Source organism: Enoplosus armatus, chromosome 15 (genome assembly GCF_043641665.1).
Source record: "Enoplosus armatus isolate fEnoArm2 chromosome 15, fEnoArm2.hap1, whole genome shotgun sequence".
NCBI lineage: Eukaryota > Metazoa > Chordata > Actinopteri > Centrarchiformes > Enoplosidae > Enoplosus > Enoplosus armatus.
In genome coordinates this window covers 16051897-16073128 of record NC_092194.1, presented here as the reverse complement: position 1 = coordinate 16073128, position 21232 = coordinate 16051897, and the positions used below count along the sequence as shown (strand labels likewise).

Here is a 21232-nt window from a genome sequence, read left to right as displayed (position 1 = left end):
AATGTGGCGTGCGCACACATACGAAACCATGTTTGATTGTTAGTGTACATAAGAGTTTGAGTGACTATTTCTACCGACTTGTGGGAGTGCATGTGCCAACAAGAACCAAATATCTGAGTGAGGAAGGCAGAAAGCTCCTCTTGCCAATGTAATCAGATTATCAGATTATCTGCCGTGCAGAGAGAGAAGGCCCCGAGGAATGCTCCCAGCTTCCCAAATCACACTTTTCCACTCTACTCAACGGTTGGTGGAGGGTTGAGTCATGGCTCAGCAGGGCATAGTGTCAATAGCCCCCAGGTAAACATGCGTGTGCAATGAGAACTATCCCCTTTGGAGGCTTTCTATAATTCCACATGAGCTCATAATCTAGTAGGATTATTCAAGATTATGACTTGGGTCAGAACAACTATGCAATACTGTCTCATTCCCCAAATCTTTGTTAGTTGCCTGCAAGGGAGTCCACTACAATGCAGCAACTATGACATCTATGGAGGCAGAAAACGTCCCAAATTCTTTGTTAGTTCACTTGGGATGAAAAGTAACTACTGGTGAAGGAATGAATGAAGCCAAGTACAAAAAGAAAAGAAACATTTGGTGACTCAGGAGAAGCACTGCTGTGATCTGTGGGGGCAGTACATGATCAAGGTTAGCATATCAAACATCCATTGACCTTTAAGAGAAAGAGAAAGACTATTAGAAGATCCCTTTACAGAAGAAAAACCTTTTGGGTAATGCTGCTTAAATCTTCGTTTTGTGTGTATCAGGTGCCACTCAAAAGATCTTTCTACTATGGCAGAGATTCTACGAGATAAAACAGAGCATTAGAGGAGGTTAATTGTAGCCACTGCCACATCTACACTAAGAGAGGACACAGAAAAAGACGAGGAAGGAGAGCAGATGGAGGACAGAAGGGCATCCTTTGAGGATTCAGGTTTGTTAAAAGGATCCCATCACCTCTTGGCCAGCACCCATCACCAAGCCGGGATCTGATTGAAAGGTTGACTGACCTAACAGGAAGCTGGGATGGATGGGTTTCCCAGATGACATCGACACCAATATGGCTAGGAGTGGGCTTGCCATGGTACTTAATGGGGCACTGGGTGATTAGGGTGACAAGGTGGCTGGCAGAGTGTGGGAGGTTGGGGATGGACTTTGGTTAACAAAGCTACCGATGGATCAGGGTGATGTCAGAGACTGTCCCTGAATATCGGCACCTCTCCTCTGGATCTCAGTCCCAGTAGAGAATATTTTCAGTATAAAAATACAAAACAAAAATTGAGGCTATATAAAAATCATTAACAACCTGTACAAAAATAAACAATAAATAAACACACTTTGTAGAGATAAATGTAGATATATTTAAAGATTGTTAATGTACACTGTGTGTGTGTGTGTGTGTGTGTGTGTGTGTGTGTGTGTGTGTGTGTGTGTGTGCGTGTGCGTATGTATGTACAGTATGTATGTAAGCTCTTCTACTTCTATCTTTGTCAGGACCAATTTGGCTTTTTTTGGTTAAGAGGCAGTAGATGTTTTGATCTGTAGCCAGGTGGGCACATTTTTTGGACTACAGTTTTATGTTTAAAGATTGGATGGGGAATAACTTGATTGTCCTTTTGTTAATTACTGTAATTTTTGAGTTCATCATAGTCATCAAGTAGACATTTAAATTTTGAGTTACAAAAAAAGTGTGTTGACCAACACCTTAATATGGTGTCAACCACCAGTACTAAAGGCAATACAAGGTACAGCAATTAGCATAAGGGTTGGAGTTCTGCATGTAGTTGCTATGGTTAAGGTTTGGGGCTAGGGAATGCATTGTTTCAGTCACAAATCTAGAAATAAAAAAATGTGTGTGTGTGTGTGTGTGTGTGTTCCTAAACATGTGTGCTTTGGACAAGGGTCTAGCACTCAACAGATCTGGGGCAGATCTGGGACTGGGATCCGAAGGGAGAGGCATATGGGGAGCAGTGAGGGGTAGTGGAAGGTGAGATGAGGAGGGGATAGGAGGAGTGGTCGAGGTGGGGTTTGGTAGGTGGAGATGATTGGTAGGCCATGTTGTACACCTGGTAGTCAGGAGAGAATACAGGGGACAAAGTATTGATGGATAACGAGCTTGAGGACTTGGGGGAGTGCGAGGGTGAGTGTTGAGGAGAGGTGTGAGGAGAGAGGCACAACCAAGGAGCTGGAACGTTTGGAGATCTGGATTGCAAATGGTCAGAGGAGTGACTACTCATTAGTTTGCCCTCAGCCAGGTTCTGTCTGAGTATGTCTGCCGAGGCAGAAGAACTAAGCTCACACATAGAGGAGCTTCCTCTTAATGCAGGGAAAAGGTTGTTATTGTTATTGGGGACTTGAAGAAGATTGCCACCGTTGGAGGCAGGTGAGTAGGCGTTTCTTTGTCTAGATAGGGCGGGGAGAAGAGCACTGTCAGGGAAGGATTGAGAGAGGGGGTCAGTTTGGTCAAAGTACTTCGAGGCCACCATTAAGCTCTCGTAGCTAACGGCTGACCTCAAGTCTTTCCATGACCTTCCCTGATACATTGGTTCTATCTCTACATCTATTCTACAGCGAGGTGACTGCGACCTGATGCGAGGATGGCCACTAACCAGTTTGACCGCAGGATTGGAAACAGCATTAGATCCGGACTGGGGTTTCTGGACCTGTCCTGGGGACTGAGGATAAGGTTGAAGTGCCTTAAACTGTGGTTCCGGAGACATTAGTTCCTGGATGGCTGCATGAGTGGGAGCAGAGAGAGGCCTGTCTCTAGGCTTCTCTTTCTGATTACTGGGCCCCAGAAGATAAGGGTTGGGTACTGGATTAGACTGGCTGACTGGCCCTTGACTAGAATGCTCTTTATGACTCTTACTACGTCCCCTACTGGGCTCTTGGCCAGCGGCCTGGTTGTGTTCCTGGATGGGCCCCGGGCTGCGGCCCCTCTGATTGAGTTTCTGAGCCCTAAACTCTCTGACCTGCTGACTGATCTCCTGCTTCAGCCCCGGATCTAGGGGTTCTCCGGGGTCTAGTGAAATACGGATATGGGGGAGGTGGGTGGGGAGGAGCTGGGCGCAATGGGACGGGGTTCGCCTAGGGGGCTGAGCTCTGTGTTGGCCGTGAGAGCCAGAGGATGAAGCTGGTTGGTTGAATGACTGGTGATGTCGAAGGTGGGAGCGGGGCGGGTTACCCTGAACATGCTGCTGCTTCGGGACCTAGGAGTCAGAGTCAGAGGAGGGTAAGCAACAAAACAAACACGCACAAAGCAGACATCACAGTGTGATTATCGTAGCAGCAGCTTTAATTCTCAAACGTCTTCAGATTCAAAAAGCGAGGTCTCCCCACTTTCCCCCTCCTACTTTCTTCACAGGACTGCTGCTTCTAGTATGACCTGCTGAATAAGATATTAACAACACAAGAAGGCCACTAGGCGTGTACAACGTACAATAGGGGTTGATTTCCAAAACATTACCTGGATCATCACAAATGCATGCACATATCTAGTGCACTACTTTCCTCAGAGCTGGTACTTCTCCTCACCCAAGAAAAGGGATTTCACATTAAAAAATAACTCTCATATTCATAATAATGCATGCATGTCTTTGTATATCATGCATGTTGTGACTTACCTCTTTAGCCCAGGCAGGCTTGTCATTAGGATTGATGATATCTTTGTAGTGGTAAAGCTGTTTCTTCTCTGCTTGCCTTCCCTCCTGCTGCTGCTGCTGCTGCTGCTGCTGCTGTTGTTGCTGCTGCTGTTGTAGAGACACCAGGTAGGCTCTCTCCTGCTGGAGCTGCCTCTGTAGCCGTTCTGCCTGCCGCTGTTCCTCGACCTGCTTACGTTTGTACTCCTGGAGGGAGAGAGGGAGGACAGAGATGAGAGACTGTTTCTAATGTCAGATTCAAGTCACAAATAAATGTGTCAAATATTGACAACTGGAATCGCGTATATGGAACATGAACACAGACCTTTCACGATTGTTAGGCTGATTATGGACAAAGGAGATAAAGGCTTTGTCAAATCTTATGAGACAGGGGAGGGGAAGGTAGGTACTGAGAAGGAAGGAGGGATGGAGGCAGGACGGATGGCAGTAGGGAGGGTAGAGGAGGACACCCTTTTTTCGGGCCACAACACACCCCTGGGTTTTGGTGCATGAAGTCATTGCTGTGGCCTGTGGAGTTTGCATGGGTTGGATCTCAAAAGGTTTCCTTGCAGGCTCTCTCTATACCTCCTTTAACAAATTTTTCTTCAAATAAGATGCAAAGAGCAATGAACAAATACTACAAGACATACTGTGGATTCCTCGCTCTAATAAAGCACAAAGCTGTCACCGTAGACAAGACTGGGGCACTGAGAGAAACCCTCTGTGGAAAATAACAATGTCCTATTTTCTCTTGGATGGTCTCACTTTGCGTGGGCCAACATTATTGGGGCTGACAAAACAGTTTATCTGCGCGCTCTGGGGAATCCTTTGAGATCCAGCCAACTTAATGGTACTGTACATGCAATCAGTGGTGTGACTAAATTCAACACAAGCATTAGAGATATACGATTCATTGTTTCAGCTTCATGTTTTTCCTCAAATCTGTAGCTAACAGGTTGAGTGACTCAGACTGTGGATTCCCTCACAGTCTGTTCCTCTGTACAACTGCCACTCGGGTGCATGCAGTGGGGATAGGGGGCCACACAGCACAGATGGGGAGCAGTAGTAGCACGTGGGAGGGCTATGGTTACCAGCAGTAATGCCTGTTCCTGTAGTAGCTGCTGCTGGAGAATCTCTAACTGCCTCTGTTCCTCCTCCAGCTGTCTACGGATATACTCCTGAGCAGCGCGTCGGCACAAGAGATAGAAATAGACCGAGAGAAGAAAAAAAATCAGGAAATCTGAACATCCAAACACAGACAGCGAGAGAAAGAAAGACAGAGATAGAAAGAGAAATAGAGAAGATAATCTCCTGAGGTGGCTGTGAATAAGGAGAGAAGATGAGAGTCAGAAGACAGATGAAGCTAAGAAGACAGTGTTCTCAAACAATTGTAATGTGTTACAAAGGAAAAATGACAAAGAGACAGAGAAAAAAAAGAGGTCTGAATATATCTTTCCAAAACACTTGAAAAGCGTGGGAGGAGAGCAACAGAGCGATGAAGAGGCACCAGGACAGAGAAAAAATACACACCAAAACAGCAGTAAGTTCAGTGAGAGGACAAGGGAAAGAGTTGTTAAAAGAAAGCAGGAAAGATAAAGACTGATCATATTACATACATGAGCAGACAACAAAAAGTAGAAGTTTCTTATGCATGCTTTAAAATATTTTGCTTTTTCTGTATAAGGGTACGCAATGAATAAATATGGAAAGGTATTTGTTGATTAAATAATAATAAAAAAAACTTATTACACAATAATTCAGTGTCTTTGGATATTCTGAAAGACCATAAAATATCTGTCCATTAGACCTATCATCAGTGACATACCCATTGGAGCTCCTATGTTGTGGCAGACCAGCCTTAAAATATTGCTACGTAATATTGCCAAGGGCATGTCTAGATTTCCGTCCTCAGGGATCAACTGACACTAAAGAACAATAACAACTTTTCCAAAAGTGATAATCTCTTGCTATACCCAGTTTTTCCTCCATATCTGTAATTTGCCATTAAAGGCATGTGTTTATCTGCTTAAAACCAACAGATGGAGAAAAATACTTTGGCGTTTTATTTTTTAGCAACATTTAAGATGTTGCAATAAAATGTGATTGGAGTTAGCAGCAGGTGGAGCAGTTGGAGTTAGAGCAGTTGAAGCTGTTAGACTGAAATATGGCTAACAAAAAAATGGATCAGAGAGAAAGAAGGAGGTAGTGTTTTAGTCTTTTGCATGCAAGATTAAGGAGCTGAGAAGCAGAAAGTGACCTAATAACAAATGGGGATGGGATCATGAGAACAGAGCAAAACAATGTATCATCGTATTAAAAATGTCCAAGTTCTGTGTGACTGAAACTGAAATAAAACATTAGGAAAATACGCCTCTGAGGTAATTTAAGGAGACAAGTAAAATCAGAATGACTCAGGGAGACGGAGGAAGATGTTGCCATAAAAAGGAAACAGAAAACAAGAGAAAGTTTAAGGGCAAATGAGGCATTTTGGACTTGAGTTGTCATCGCGTTACACATTTCTACGGCACCATACTGTCTGTTTGTTTTAATATAATATTACAGTAAGTGTATGAACCTGTTCTCTCTCTGCATGCCTCCTCTCCTCCTCTCTACGGAGTTGCTCCATTTCCTCGTAGCGCCTCCTCTGTTCCCTCTCATGCTGTTTCCTCAGCTCTCGCTCTCGCTGCTGCTGCTGTCAGGAGAACAGAAGCACAAGAAGGTTCAGGATCACCGCACAGTGAGCTGTCTGTTTTCACACAAATTAAGAAATCATGTCTCAGCAGAGATTCTCACACAAATGCTGAAACTTTGATGTGTGAACTCATTTGATCATCTTTCTTTTTGTATTATTTTTGTCTTTTAACTAAATTCCGTGCCTTCCACAAGGCTTGGCTTAACCCTAACCCTTCTATTAATAATGAAAGGAAGTGTAACACACTCACACAGGATACAAATAAACATAACATATGCGTTCACACTTACACAAACACACATTTGCACACACGCAGACACACACTTGGCCCTGAGTGGAGGGGTCATGTTAGTTGAGTCGAGTCATGGTGCTTAGCCGTGCGTTGGGAGGCAAACCCTGGTGGGAACCTAGAGAGAGCGCACAGATTATGGGCTAAGGATTTCCTTCTGTAAGCCTGCTCTCTGGAACTAAGAGACAGACACTGGGGAAAGGCTGTGTGTGTGTGTCTGTCTCTGTACCGCTCTCCCTCTCTTCTACAGCCTCTACCAATTGGTGAAAGAAAGATTTTGTAAGTTTGAACTGCCAGATCCAGTATAATCTCCAAAGGTGAATTTGGGCCATCCATGTTAAAAATGTATATACTGGTGTATGTTTTTTATATAAGCTGCAGTAGATAAATGCATTCACCAAGGTCAAAGGTCATGCTTAATGCCTCCTCTTCTACCTCCTGCCGCTTACCTCCTCCAGCCGCCTCCTCTGCTCCTTCTGCTCCTCGATGCGTTTCTGTCTCTCAGCCAACAGTAAGCGCTTGTGCTCCTCATTCTGCTGTTGCTCCAGCTGCTGCCGCCGCTGCGCTTCTGAGCGCTCCTTATTGGCCACCTGGAGGCGCAGGAAGTCCCGCCTCAGGGTCGACTCTCCAGGGATGTTGATGATGGAGCTGGGAATGCACCAGTGACAAGGCAGGATGATTTTGGGTCAACGAAGAGATGTCAAATGTGTTTGGGGGAAAAGTTGTACAGTGTAGGTTTGTGCTCATATTTGTACATTTGTGAAGACGCTCACCTTGGTTCACCCATGTCTCTTTCTTCATCCTCCTCTTCACTGCCACTGTACTCATACTCTGTCTCATCTGATGGAGAGAGAGAGAGAAGAAAAAAACTTAAAAGAATAGAAACAATAGAAAGGAATAAAACCAAAATGAGTAAGGTAATAACCAGCAGAGTGCAAAGCCATTCCACTTTATGTTTTTCATTTTTCACTTGAACTACCCTTGTTCATTACTAAACTGCTCACGATTTTGGCATTCCCAGATCCTTACTCCTTCAAGGCACTTTCTTTTAGCCGCTTTGAATAAGAATGTAAATTGTAATGTTACTGTGTGTAGCGAGGTGGAGAACATTAGCTCGGAGCTCTTTCAGTCAAACAGGTTTAAAGCATAACGGTTGCAGAAGTTGCCCGGCTCTTTCTGAGACACGGACCTGTCCTCCGAATGTGACAAAGTGACAGCTGGAGAAAGCCACAGTCTCTACAATGACAAGACATTTCTATACATCATCGCGACGTCCGCCCTGCAGTATGTTGTTTCTTGAAGCGGTTAATGTGGTTCTTACTGGCGCAGTTCTGTGTGCGAGTGTCAGTCTATCACTCAGACTGTGTGTGTGTGTGTGTGTGTCGTGGTGGAGTGGAGAGAAGTCTGTCACTTTTATTTTCCGCCTTGCTGAGAGCCATGACTGTGACGGCACATTTGTGCGAGAATTTGCGTCTGTGTGTACATCTGAAAGTGCATTACATCTCATCCTTGCAGCCATGTTTTTTTTTTTGAGCAATGAGTGCTTATGTGTGTGTGTGTGTGCGTGTGAGAACACTTCAGCCACACACTGAGGGCCTGCTGCACTTTGAAGTTATAATCCGTAAGATTTTCATGAAATCAAACCCTGTTTTGAATACTATTTATGGTCGGAAGTTTTTCAGCAACAGCTATTCAATATATTGAGATTCTGTAAATACCTGTCTATATATTCGTTTTCATTGTTAGAGGCGGAGTCCGCCATTCCCACCTGGGATTCAAATTGCCTTCACACGCACGATGGGTTCACAGGAAATGATGAATGCTGTATTAAGTTATTGCTGCATACCAAGCATTTCCTATTGCTGCTACTTCACATTAAAAGTTTTTAAATGGCGAAACATGAGGTGGCTTTTATTGTGAAACAGTCACTGAAAACAATAAAATTGTCACATTACTGTTAGAGCTAACAGCACATTTTTGGTGTGTGTGTGTGTGTGTGTGTGTAAATCTCCATGCACATCTGTGTTTAAATCCATATGATACATGTTCTTCCTCACCCCTCTCTCCTCTCTTCTTCTTGGTGCGGTCGATGTGGTCCTTCAGCTGGATGCGGACCTGCCTCTCGTTGGGCAGGTCTCTGATGAACGGGTGTTTGAGGAGCTGCTCTGTGCTGGGTCTCTGGCCGTGGCTCTTCACCAGACAGCTCTCTATGAAAGACTGGAACTTCTTTGACCTGAAACCACACGCACACAACAAAAAAAGCAAATTAAAAAACTCCCCCTGCTCTAATCTAGGAAATCTGCAAATCTGCACGGCTAACACAATTATCAAGATACAAACTCACCACTTCTTTGACTTGAGTCTGGGGGCGGGGTTGCGTGGGATGAGAAAGAGGGCTCTCATTGGGTGCATGTCACACAGCGCTAAAAAGAGAGAAATCAGGTACCAACCAGGGGTGAGTTAGGGTGAATGTTTCTGGCTAATTGTGCTAAACATTATCATGGCATATAGTCAAAGCCAGCTGGAGTTACCCTCACCTGATCAATATATGCTGTCAATACTGATAACAATCTATTAGTTTTACACACACACACACACACACACACACACACACACACACACACACACACTTAGGTCTTGTCTTCTTCTAGAATGCCTCACAAATGGGCAGCTGTGCATGTATACTCCTTTAACATTTGGTTATTTATTTATTGAATCATCATAATTACTGTGTGTAATGTAGTACCTCTAGGAATAAGGTAATGAATGGAAAGAAAATAAAAAAGAAGAAACACAGGTATTATCACCAAAGGGTTTTGGGCACCAGCCCAGCAATTAGACGACGCCCCTTGGCCTTCATTAACACTATGGCTAAAGATGAGTTGCATTGGCGTGGACTGAAAAAGGATCTGCCTCCTGATTATAGTGATCAAATGTAGTAGCGCTAAGAAATGATGTGTAGCAGAGGTGTGGGTACGTACGTGGTGCTCCTTCAGCCATCTCTATTGCTGTGATTCCCAGTGACCATAAATCACTCTGTAATGACAGAGACGCAGGGCATAAATACTCAGGGCGATCAAACAAAACAACAACAGACAGACAGACATCTTCAGCGGACGGGAGGTTGTTGAAGCACCTTGAAGTCATACGTGGCGTCAGGGTTCTCGTCACAGGCGATAACCTCTGGTGCCATCCAATATGGCGTCCCGATAAACGTGTTCCTCCTTCCTACTGTTCTGTCCAACTGGGCGGAAACACCAAAGTCCACTACAGGGAAAATACACACACACAAAACACACAAAACACTTCTTATAGTCTGCAGTTTCCTTACTTGCAGTTGTTTTTCACAGTGTACTTGTTTGTGTGTGTGTGTTGATGCACAAGCATACCAGTGGGCTTCACTGAATTCCATAATGGACTCTAAACAGGAACGAATTACCCAACCTGCAATAGCTTGCCCGATTTACAAACACACACACACACAGACTTTATAATCCCCTCCCCACTGGGCTTTAGAGAGAGAGAGAGAGAGAGTTCTTCAGCAATCTGCACCATGAACAGTGGCCGAGCTACAGAGAGATGAGTAGGCTGGTATTCAGCATAAAAGAAGAAAGAAAAGCCTCACACAAACACACACACACACACACCTCTGAGCTATCTGAAATGTTATACCTCCTCCTGCCCCCCCCCCCCACAATCCTAAAGCCATTTTGGCAAGTGGCGTTAGATGACAGACTGACCTAGTTTGACCTCTGCGTTCTCAGTCAGCAGGACGTTCTGTCCCTTGATGTCTCTGTGGATGACCTTGTGCTGATGGAGATGAGTCAGACCCTGCAGACAGCGAAAGAGACACACAGTGAAGGAACGCCTCTGCAGCAATGAGCCAAGTCATGATTAGTATTATTACCTAAAGAGCTCATTTCCAAAAGCTGCTACCATGCAGCTGACCTTGACCTCTGACCTTCCTTTGCATGAGTGGTGGACAAAAAAACCTCTTCTTTACAAAGAAAAAGGTTTTTTGCAAGAGCAACAGCAGTAGAAGCACTATCATAAGTCCTATTAGTAGCTTTAGTTGTCATAGAAAAAGACGTAATAGCAGCAGTACATCAGTCTTGGAGCAAAACACACCACCTGAAGTTCATTTTTCATCATTTCTAGCAACGTTTTCATCGTTTTGTCAGGAAAATCAAGGAAGAAGAATAATAATATTTTACTGAAGCCTCTTGTTTTAACAAGTAAAACACAGACAAACAGGGAGAGTATAAATTGTAAAAGGGACAGAGGGAAGATGGGAAAAGGTCAGAAAACAACACATAAATAGTAAAAAACAAGATGAAAACCAGAGTAAAAGAGGGACAAAGGGGAATAAGAGACAAAATGTAAAGGGACAGAAGTACACAGAAAGACACAAGAGACGACTAAATCAGAGCAGGAAGAGAGAAAGCAGAGAGGACGAAATGAGATGAGAGATAAAGGGTGAAAAAAGAAAATAAAAGTGGATGAAAGGAAGTCATTGTTGCCGCAGTTCAAAGCAGCACTGCGTATAACTGACAAGATGCAGTGATATTGCTGTTCTCTGTGTGAGGCTGTAGCCCTCAGCACAAAAAAAAAAGTGAGATTTCCCTGGAAGATTCAATTCATTGCTTCACATCACTTCAAAACACAGACATCATGGAACACAAACAACTGGAGATTGCTGTCAACGGGCAGGTCTGTGTCAAGTATTGAAATTAGAATGAACTGAGAATACTGTGAAGAGAAGCTATACAATTAGAAGCTTTCATTGACTCCCAGGTTTAGTCAGCTCTTGCGTCTGTGTATTTTATTGCTCTAAAAGTGAACCGTGTCCTGAGCTGTGTGTGAGATCGTTTTGACTCGTCGCTGCCTCAGGTTTGCCTGCGGGCCATTGAGAGCAACAACTGTGCTCCTTAAAACTTCAGTCATTATTATGTTTTCCGATTTAATCCTTGCTGTCAATGCTATTATTAAGAGCCTGATCATAAAATAATTGGAATTTTGTTGTTGTTTCTGTTGAAACTCTGTGTTGAAGCATGATGTACCTGTGCTAGGACAAGGAAGTAGTTTGAGGAACCAAAGAATAAAACAGCAGAGAATGAGTTATTGTGAAACAAAAACATGAGTACTTATTTATCTTTGCAGATAATTCTCTGATTCAGACTTGTAATGTCCCTTGTTCCCTTGGTTTGGAAGGACATGAACATTAACCCGTTCTTGATGGAATTCTTTCAGAAAACACTGAGAACTACCATTTTAACGGAAATGAAAATAAATAAAATGTACATTGGGAGTAATCCTTTATCAGAGGTTAGTCTGATCATTTCACTGCTATATTTTGCCATGACGTCCCACATGTTATTTTCTGTAAATCATGTCTGATCTTTCTTGAGGAGGATCTACTTAGAAAAATGAACGGGACGCTTTCTTGTGAACAGCAATTATAAATCATCTCACAGCTGTTTTTCTTCACACAGCTTCACAAAGTCTTATTCATGCTTTCAGAAGGAAAACACCACCAAGGATCTCTGTCTGTTTCTTCAACACTCACATAAAATCATTTCTTACTCATGGAGGACACATTTAAACAATGACTCGACAGTGATTTTTACAGAAGTTAAAGATCTGACTTGGCAACATGGCCACTTACCCTGAGAATCTCTCGGCAGATGTAAGCGGTCCACTCCTCTTTCAGAGAGTTGCCCTTAGTGTTCTTGATCAAGTCCGTCACTGATCCGGCTCCACAGAACTCCATGACCAGCTACACACAAACAAGGTTGATTATTGACTGTTCTGCAACAGGTAGCAAACTGGTCTAGGATCTGGCAAACAACAAACATTAATTAACAACATTGACTTGACATGTTGCACAATGTACTTTGTCTTTTTCTACTTGTGTATTGTATATTTGTGTTTGTATATTGTCACTTGCAGTGTTTTTGTTTCTGTTACCTGCCTAGGGACTATGGATGTAAATTAACATTCTTGCTAACTCCTGCATGTTTGCATCTTGTATTATTATACTGATGTTCATTAACATGCTCTGTCCCTATCAAATAAATAGATAAATAAATGAAATTATCAAAGTACTAGAGCCCGATCGATACTATGTACCAGGTTATCACAGATACATCAGTATTGGCATGAATTTTGGCAGATATGCAAAAGGAAAAACATTTTAATTGCAGCATTTTATGTATATTTTTTCATTTTTCCTAATTCAAGTTTAATATGTTTTGTGTTTTTTTATTTATAGTTTTTTTGCTTACATTTCAATATATGTTACAGCGGAAAACTGACTGTGGATATGAGTGAAGCATTTTCAGTGCATTTTCATTTTCCGTGCAGCTCTATTTGAAAATAAACTTTATTGTTCGACTGTAAAATATCTTTATCACAAAAATATTCTCCAATATATTGTAATTGGATTTATATTATTCCCAAGTATTGATATTGTTATTGGCCTCAAAAAAATCCAGTATCGGTCATGCTCCAAAATACCAAAAGTCACGGCAACAGTCTCTTGGATGTATTCATTTGCATTTGCATTCATTCCTGATGCACATTATAGAGAAAATACACAGTACCCGAAATCACATTACTGTAATAGCATTAATAATACAGAGAGCAATACACATTAAGAGACAGCCATGTTACAGTCACTCTTTACAAACACACACTCCACAGAGACCACAGAAACGACTGCATAAACGGACTCTACAGGATCACGAGATCACATGGATGAATCGAGTCCATCTCTTGACCCAAACACAATGTGTCCCTCTCCTCTCCTCTCCTCTCCCAGCATTACATCCGTGGAGATTTGCGGGCAAAAGTTCAGCTGGTCAGTTCTGGCTCTGCTTCAAGCTCCCCTCATCATCACTCTAGATTACAGGGAGAGAGGAAGTTGGCGAGTAATAGCCGACCCCTCTCATCCAGACCGTGCACGTGTGCCCAGACACGCAAAGACAAAAAAGAAACCCACTCATAGATATAAGGGGACACATGTCAAAGCACGCAAACATACAGCTCGTGCTCATGTTGCACACTCACTTACACACATATACACCCACATACACACACAGGGAAGACAGGCAGCTGTTGAGTCAGGGGGAATTATGCAGGCAGTAGATCTGGCTGCTGTGTGCATATGCATATGTTTGTGTGTGTCCTCCCATTGTTGTGTGATGAATGCTACAGGATCAGAGAAGTGAGAGCTCCCTTAGATTGCGTTAACACATGATTTATTGCAGCAGCCAGCCAGCCACACACTCATTCATACAGTTTATATCTTTTACACACACACACACACACGCGTGTTAAGTATATATACGTCTTCCAATGCACACAAACCTGCAGCCACTGCGTGCATGAACACACTACACACTCACTTCTTTCACATGAATGTAACAGAGAAAAATGGAAAGTCACTTCTGTTCTGCTCTGTGTTTCTCTAAGAGGCCACAGCCATCTTCTCTCACACTCCATTTCATACACACAAACACACAGAGTTGCATAAATGCAGACAAAAACATGCATGAACACACACAAATAATGCCGTACCCATAGCTGGTCGTCTATGCCAGGAGGGTTTTTCTTGACGAAAGCTCCGTAGTAGGTGGCGATGTTCCGGTGGTGACTGTACTTCTTCAGCATGTTAATTTCGGCTTTAATCTCCTCTTCCTCATCCTGACACACACGAGAGGAGAAAAATCAACAGGCGTTAAATCGTGACCTCTATTTGTGACCTCAAACATCTTAATAGGATGGTTGATAGAGCAAAAGAAATGAAGTTGTTGATTTGCATCAATTTAAATCCATTTAAATTCTAAAAAACTGCAAAGCACACAGCTGGGCTCTTAAATATCCCACAATAACAGCATTACTTTTTAATTACTTTCGTTTTAGGGTGTTACTGCCACAATGCCAAAAGCAGTTGTTTGAAACAAGTCGTTATGGTGGCAGTTGGCTACTTAAAAATGCAATTTCTATTTCATTATGCACAATGTCAGAAAATTACGCATTGATTACTTCAATTCAGTGTTCATCAGCCATGAAAACAATAACACTTGTTTTAGTAAGCTGATTTTGTACAGTAGCGGCTCATTTAATTAGCAATTTTGTGTTTGCCCTTTTAATTTTCAATCATTAATTAATACAGTCATTTATTTTTATTGTATTTAAGCAGATTTATTCACATCCAGTTTCATTTATGTGTTTATTCATTGTTCATACTGTTCCGTGGTAATTTGCTCACTCATTCCAGCCCATACACCTGCGTATGTCCATTTCCTTATTCATTCATTCATGCTCCTATTCATTCATCATTTCCTTTGTTGCTTCATTCCTGCAGTGCTTCATTGTTTTGCTGGCAGCTGAGTGCTGACAGGGAGGCGTAGGGTGAGAGGATCTCTAAATATAGCTGAGATTCCCTCCTGCTTTATAGACACGCCTGAGACCACACTGCTGTCCTAATACCTCCAGCTAATATTACCATGGCAATAGGCCTGTCCTCATTTCCTCTTTGCCACATCACATGCACACGTCGGTGCACGCACACACACACACACACACACGCGTGCGCGCCAGCCCTGACTCATCGCTCATAATTAGATGACACGGTCGACGGTGGTATAATCACTTGAGATGATTTGCTGTGCGTGGGTACGTGCGTGAGTGAGAGCGAGAGTGCATGCATGTATGTATGTGTCTTACCCCGGTGACATCCATGACCTTGATGGCTGCCAGCTGCCCTGTCTTAACATGGCGACCCTGGTGAAAGGAGGAAAGGAGAGGGACAGTCAGAAACGGAAAAAACAGATTAGTCTTTCTCTATCGGGCCAACACTGCATTAAAAAAAAAAACTGTAATAAGCATGACTTCCCAAAGGTGATCCAGTCGAATAAGCAACACATTTAATATGTAACCTTGACTTTTTAAAGATTACTTTCATATCATTTTTGCCTTTTAAAGGACACAATCCAAAATGTGAACAAAAGTGTAACCCCACCACCAAAACACTGACTGGTTAACTGCTATTATTCCCAAACTGACAGGTCTTTAAATACAAGAACTAACAGCAGACAACAACTAAGTTGCTAATGTTTCAAAACATTCAGTATTCATGATTGAATATTGAAAGCAACACTCAAAGGTGTAGACAAAAATTCATGTAATCTGCTTCTGTAGGACTGCGTGTTTGTGGTTTGATCACATTTGTCTGACAGCGACCTTGCAACATAAGCAAAAAACTCCTGATTGGTGAATGAAAGTTTGTGACATCACCTTTCCAACTTTAAAGGTTTGTTAACATGAACATTGTTTGTCAGAAGGAAAATATTTTCAAAAATGATCAGCTGAAACACACAAAATGTGATGATTTTCTTTATCTTAAGTCAAACCTTTCAGTTATCTGAATAAACTTGAATGAATGAATAAATGAATGAATATGAATACAAAATTATGGATTGAGGCTTTTAGTAGTTGACAGCAGAGAGCAACAGAAAATATAGTGTCCCTGACCAGATTTTAAATCAAGGACCTGACAGGACTCGCATTAGACTACTTGACATGATACCCCAGTATGTCACTGTGATTTGACTTTCAGTTGCAGCATCAGTCAAATAAGTGAAACAGAGTGTCTAAGATATACAAGATGGAGAAACGAACAAACAAAGGCGGATACCGATCCACAGACTTGACTGTGTTGTGTAATATCGAGGCCAGGCAGATGCCTGGGGGAGCCAGGAGGCGAGGAACCAGGAGATTGGAAGCTGAGGGGCGAATGGGAGGCCCAAGTGGTCCGTTTGCAACAGAGCATCTGTGGCTGTGATTAGCTAATGAAGCTAACAGGGCTAGAGACGCTAAAACCACTGACGGCTATTACTTCCACCTGTCTGGACTCAACTGATTAGCATGTTACAGTCTGAGAAGAACAGCTTAGCAGCAGTGGCACAAACAAACAAATACATATACACATAGTCAAGGACACACACACACACACACACACACACACACACACACTCAAAACAAGGGCAGGACTGTTTTCCTGGTGGAATTGTTATAAACCAGATGGCATTAATGGTCTGGCTCTAAAGCGCCTCCTGAGGGCTTTAATCGAAGGGCTATTCTGATAATGAGCGGCTAGGAATGCTACAATAAAAACAGAAGCATATTATGGCTCAAAGTTGGTGGTTTCATTGCCTTGCAATTCATTTGCAGGAGTGATTTTACAGAAACAGGACTGTCTCTGCACCCTGCCTGTGGTCATTAGTCATTTTCACCGCTTCACATTCTATTTTCATATCGTTTTAACAGATCAATTGTAACCACAGACTCACCAAAACTCACTTTACTTGACGAATAGCTTGTGAGTTGGAGGTTATTCAATATATACAGTTATTAACTGCAAAATAATGTAGGCAGCTCAATAGCTTACTTATTTCTTTACACTCACATTTTACAAAGGAACTCCATCTCTGTTAGTGCCAAAAGAGGATGTTGTTACTCATTAGTTCTCCTGGTGTTTAGACTGGGGGTCATATTCCAAATTAAAGACCGCTTTAATGAATTCAAGAAAAAAAAAATGTATTACAGGTACATTCACTTATTATTTTGTGAACAAACTGTTTCACTTGCATTAATACTATGCTTCAAAAGTCACCGCTACTTGTTTTAATTTGAGGAAGCAATCATGTTGTCAGAGCTGTAAGTAGGAACAAAACTCTACACCTGTACATTTGGTGGGTTCCCACAAGATGACTGGCAATATGTTAACTTCAGGTCCCTGACTGAGAAGGATTTGAGTTAAATTTCTCATTAAACAGCTTCTCTTGAATAAAAAAAAAAAGAACTTTCAAACTCGCTGATCCATTGCTAAAAGAAAGTTAGGGTTTTTAATATGATAATTCATTGTGTCACAATCCAGCGCTGCACAATGCAAATTAAGCACCACTGGTTGGTTGAACATTGTGATCAGTCTCTGTTTTTCTCTCTCACACACACACACACACACACACACACACACACACACAGTCCAGATTCTGTGAGAGTAGAAGAGCTGGAAAGATTGAACAGGGATTTGTCATTAGGATCAGACTGCCCCAATTCCACAAGCACAAGGACTGGCTTTGTTGGAGACCAACAAAGGAATTACAGCCACTTATGAATCAGAAACTCACACACACACACTTACAGACACACACACATAAAATACAAAAAGATCTCCCTCTTTTGCCACCACTCGCACAGACAGAAGAACTCTTGCAAACACCCACACATGTGCACACAGAGACATGAAGAGGGAATGATAGAGGGAGTTAGAGAGCGACTACGAGAGCGAGAACGTGTCAAATAGATATTGAACATGGACATCATCAGAGCTGAATAAAGATTCATTACTCTGAGCCACCTGACATCCTCCCTCCCTCCATTACTCCTTCCCTCCTAGAGCAGTAATGTCATCCAGCCTTATTAAATGACCAAGTGTGAAAGGAGCAACAGAAAGGAATTAGCACTGTCTGTTCATCTTTATCTCTCGCTCTTTCTTTGTCCGCTCCCTGTTCATTTATTTGCAAATTCAAAGATGGGGGCGGCTCTCGATATATGAATGTCAACTAGGAAAGTATTTCCAAAGACATTCAGGAGGTCAACGTGTGTAACAATGATGTCAAAACAATTCGGGATGACAAATGCTAAATTGATTAGTGCTAAAACCATCAGTCAGTTAATTGTCTATTATCTAAAATATTTGCTGATTCCAGCTTCTCAAATGTGAGGATTTGTTTTTTTTCTCTGTTTTATATCATTGCAAATGTAATTAATTTTGGTTCTGCACTATTGGTCGCACAAAAAAAGCAATTTGAAGACGTTATCTTAAGCTCTGGGGCGGTATTCACTGCCGTCCAACATTTTAGACCAAACAATCAATCCAATCAATGATTAACAAAATAATTGATAAATTAAGAAGTTGTGACATTTTGCTTTCTGAGAGTTTGATGAGAAGAACAATACCACTCTCATGTCTGTGTGGTAAGTATGCAGATCGAGCCAGGAGGCAGTTAGCCTAGCTTAGCATAAAGACTTGAAACAGAGGGAAACAGCTAGCCTGGCTTTTAATATTCAAAAACAGGCCTACTAGCACCTGTAAAGCTCAAAAATTAACACAAACAACAGTTTATCCGTCCGCCCAGCACTCCTGCAGATTCTGTGGCTGCTTAAGACCCTCATGGTGACAACGAGACTCCAGAAAATCTCTTCTGCCGGATGTTGTTCATTAAGAAACACTAGCATCTAACTCAAGGTAAACCATAAAAGATTGTTTTAACGTTTCTGTTTGTGTAGTAGTAGTGAGCTTTAGAGGTTTTGGTAGCCATATTTCTTTTAACTTCGGACAGATTCAGCTTAGCTAGCTAGCTGTTTCCCCCTCCTTCCAGTTTTTATGCTATGCTAAGATAAGCTTATTGCCTGGTGACATGAGAGTGGTATTGATCTTCTCATCAAACTCTCAGCAAGGAAGCAAATGAGCGTATTCCCCAAAATTGTGAACTTTTCTCTTAATCAAAAATGAAAATGAATGTTTGCTGCAGCCCCTTCGAACGACAAAGGAAAAAATATTTCACACAATATTGAAATGATTTTGTCGTCTTCCTCCTCTCTGTCTTTCTCGCAAGGATGGCCCACTCTCTCCCTGATCCATCCCATTCAGAACGAGGAGCTTTGAGCCTCACAGGCCTGTTCATCCCTTCCTCCACTCGTTTGTTGACTGCTTTGCTTCTCTGACCTAGATCTGCATTCTCTCGCTCCCTCTCACTCTGCCTCTCTCTCCCTTATCCCTCTGATTCTCCCTCTCATTATCTAACCCTCTTAACTTCTCACAATCTCCTCTTTATATGCCTCTCATTATTTCTCCCTTCCTCCCTCTAGATGTCTCACTACTTTTCCCTGTCCCTTGTATTTTCTGTCTCCTTCTCTGTCATGCCTCACAGCTCAAACCAGCAGCCTGTGAAAAAGCGGGTCCTGCGTGAACATGACTGAGCTGAACGCTAATGCCAACAAAACAGCATTCGGCTTTGAGCTCGACAAGCAAATATGACACAAACCGAGGACTCCCTGCAACCCTTCCACTTTGCCTCTGCTAATGCATCTAGCGCCTTCTGCAAACCACAATGCGCTGACATGGGCCTGAGTGTCTCCGCAAAGCAAAACAAACACACATACTGAATAAACGCTTTCATCTAATACCTCCTAACTGTCATTATAGTGAGAAATTATCTTCACGTGTGTCCAATCCACCATTTTTTCCCCTCCTTAATCCTGTAGAGGTATTTTGACCAAATATGATAGCAAAACATCTGCCACTCACACACACACACACCCACAAGGAGCTGTGATGCTGCCAGGCCAGGTGTGTTTGAGCGATAACAGACCAAATTGACTATGTTTGTTCCGCTTGGATGGCCGTGCTGTGTTGGAGACAGCAAACTGATACCAAACTGATCTCCAATCAGCCTTCAGGCGGCCACATCATGGTGGAGTCATTACTTTGTGTCGTCCCTGCAGGTCAGTGTTTCCTAAACTACTGTTGGGGATTCAAAATGGAGAGTAGGTCTTTTTCTGATGGCTCCATCCAACAAAATATGAACATGCTATCTTTATCTTTTACACTCATTTAGTTTGAAAATATCTGCTGCAAATTTGTCATTTTAAAAGGACAATGGCATGTGTAATGGTTATTGTTTCATTCTTTTAAACAATGAACTTAAGGTAAAAGACTTTTGATTGACGATTTTTTCTCTATAAATTGATTAATCATTGACTCTCAAACTACAATCAAAAGTTAATACACACTAATTGGGTTTTTTTGAGTTACTATCTGTGGAAGAGTAATCCAGCTCTAATTCAGATAACCACTCATTATGTTGTCTATATAAGCTCATACTGTAATGGAAGGTAGAGATGCAAAAAATTTTTTAGGTCCAACATTACGGTGCTATCTCATCTCATCTGTCCCCTTCCCATGAGGGAGGTGTCAAACTGAGACAAAGTACACCTATTCCAGCAATTATCATCAACACATAATTATGATTAATTGCACCTGTCAAGTGAAAGTAAAACGCCAGTTAAGCACTTGGTATGCAGAGGACTTGGCATGATGTGGAAGTATGTGCATGTCTTAGGGTGAAGAAGAGGAGGTTGCATGTGTATATAATGATTCTGTTTTACGATTTGTGGCTGCTATGGAGCTGAGTGTTGAGGTGAACACACACACACACACACACACGAGCGCCACAGGCTGCAGAGGGAAGGATCTCTTCATCATTCTCAGCTTGCAGCCTCAGTTAGGCGAGACCAACCTGCCAACCACTGCCTTAATACGACCTGCCGGTGGATATCATGATACGCAAAGCTTCTGTGTGTGTGTGTGCGTGCGTGCGTGTGTGTGTGTGTGTGAGCAAGAAAGAAATGCCTCTACAGCGTGTGTGAATTTTGTTTGTTTGTGTGCACGTTCATGCCCTTGCCAAGTCAATTACACAGACCCCCCCCCTCGGACACATTTACTATGCAGGACACTTCCTGTCGTAGCCTAGCAACAGCCTTGGC

At 42.4% G+C, this 21232-nt stretch overlaps 1 protein-coding gene across 1 annotated transcript in view; it reads right to left on the bottom strand.

Annotated features, from left to right (window-relative positions):
* Positions 1 to 21232, bottom strand: part of LOC139297262 (TRAF2 and NCK-interacting protein kinase-like) — a 56652-nt gene that overhangs the window by 14381 nt on the left and 21039 nt on the right. The window contains exons 3-14 of the mRNA XM_070919849.1: positions 15347 to 15403; positions 14195 to 14320; positions 12282 to 12392; positions 10357 to 10447; positions 9753 to 9883; positions 9598 to 9652; positions 8961 to 9039; positions 8674 to 8849; positions 7390 to 7456; positions 7066 to 7264; positions 6211 to 6327; positions 3621 to 3842 (exon numbers count right to left, since the gene is read on the bottom strand). Coding sequence (XP_070775950.1) covers positions 3621 to 3842; positions 6211 to 6327; positions 7066 to 7264; positions 7390 to 7456; positions 8674 to 8849; positions 8961 to 9039; positions 9598 to 9652; positions 9753 to 9883; positions 10357 to 10447; positions 12282 to 12392; positions 14195 to 14320; positions 15347 to 15403 — 1431 coding nt within the window. The remainder of the gene's footprint in view (positions 1 to 3620; positions 3843 to 6210; positions 6328 to 7065; positions 7265 to 7389; positions 7457 to 8673; positions 8850 to 8960; positions 9040 to 9597; positions 9653 to 9752; positions 9884 to 10356; positions 10448 to 12281; positions 12393 to 14194; positions 14321 to 15346; positions 15404 to 21232) is intronic.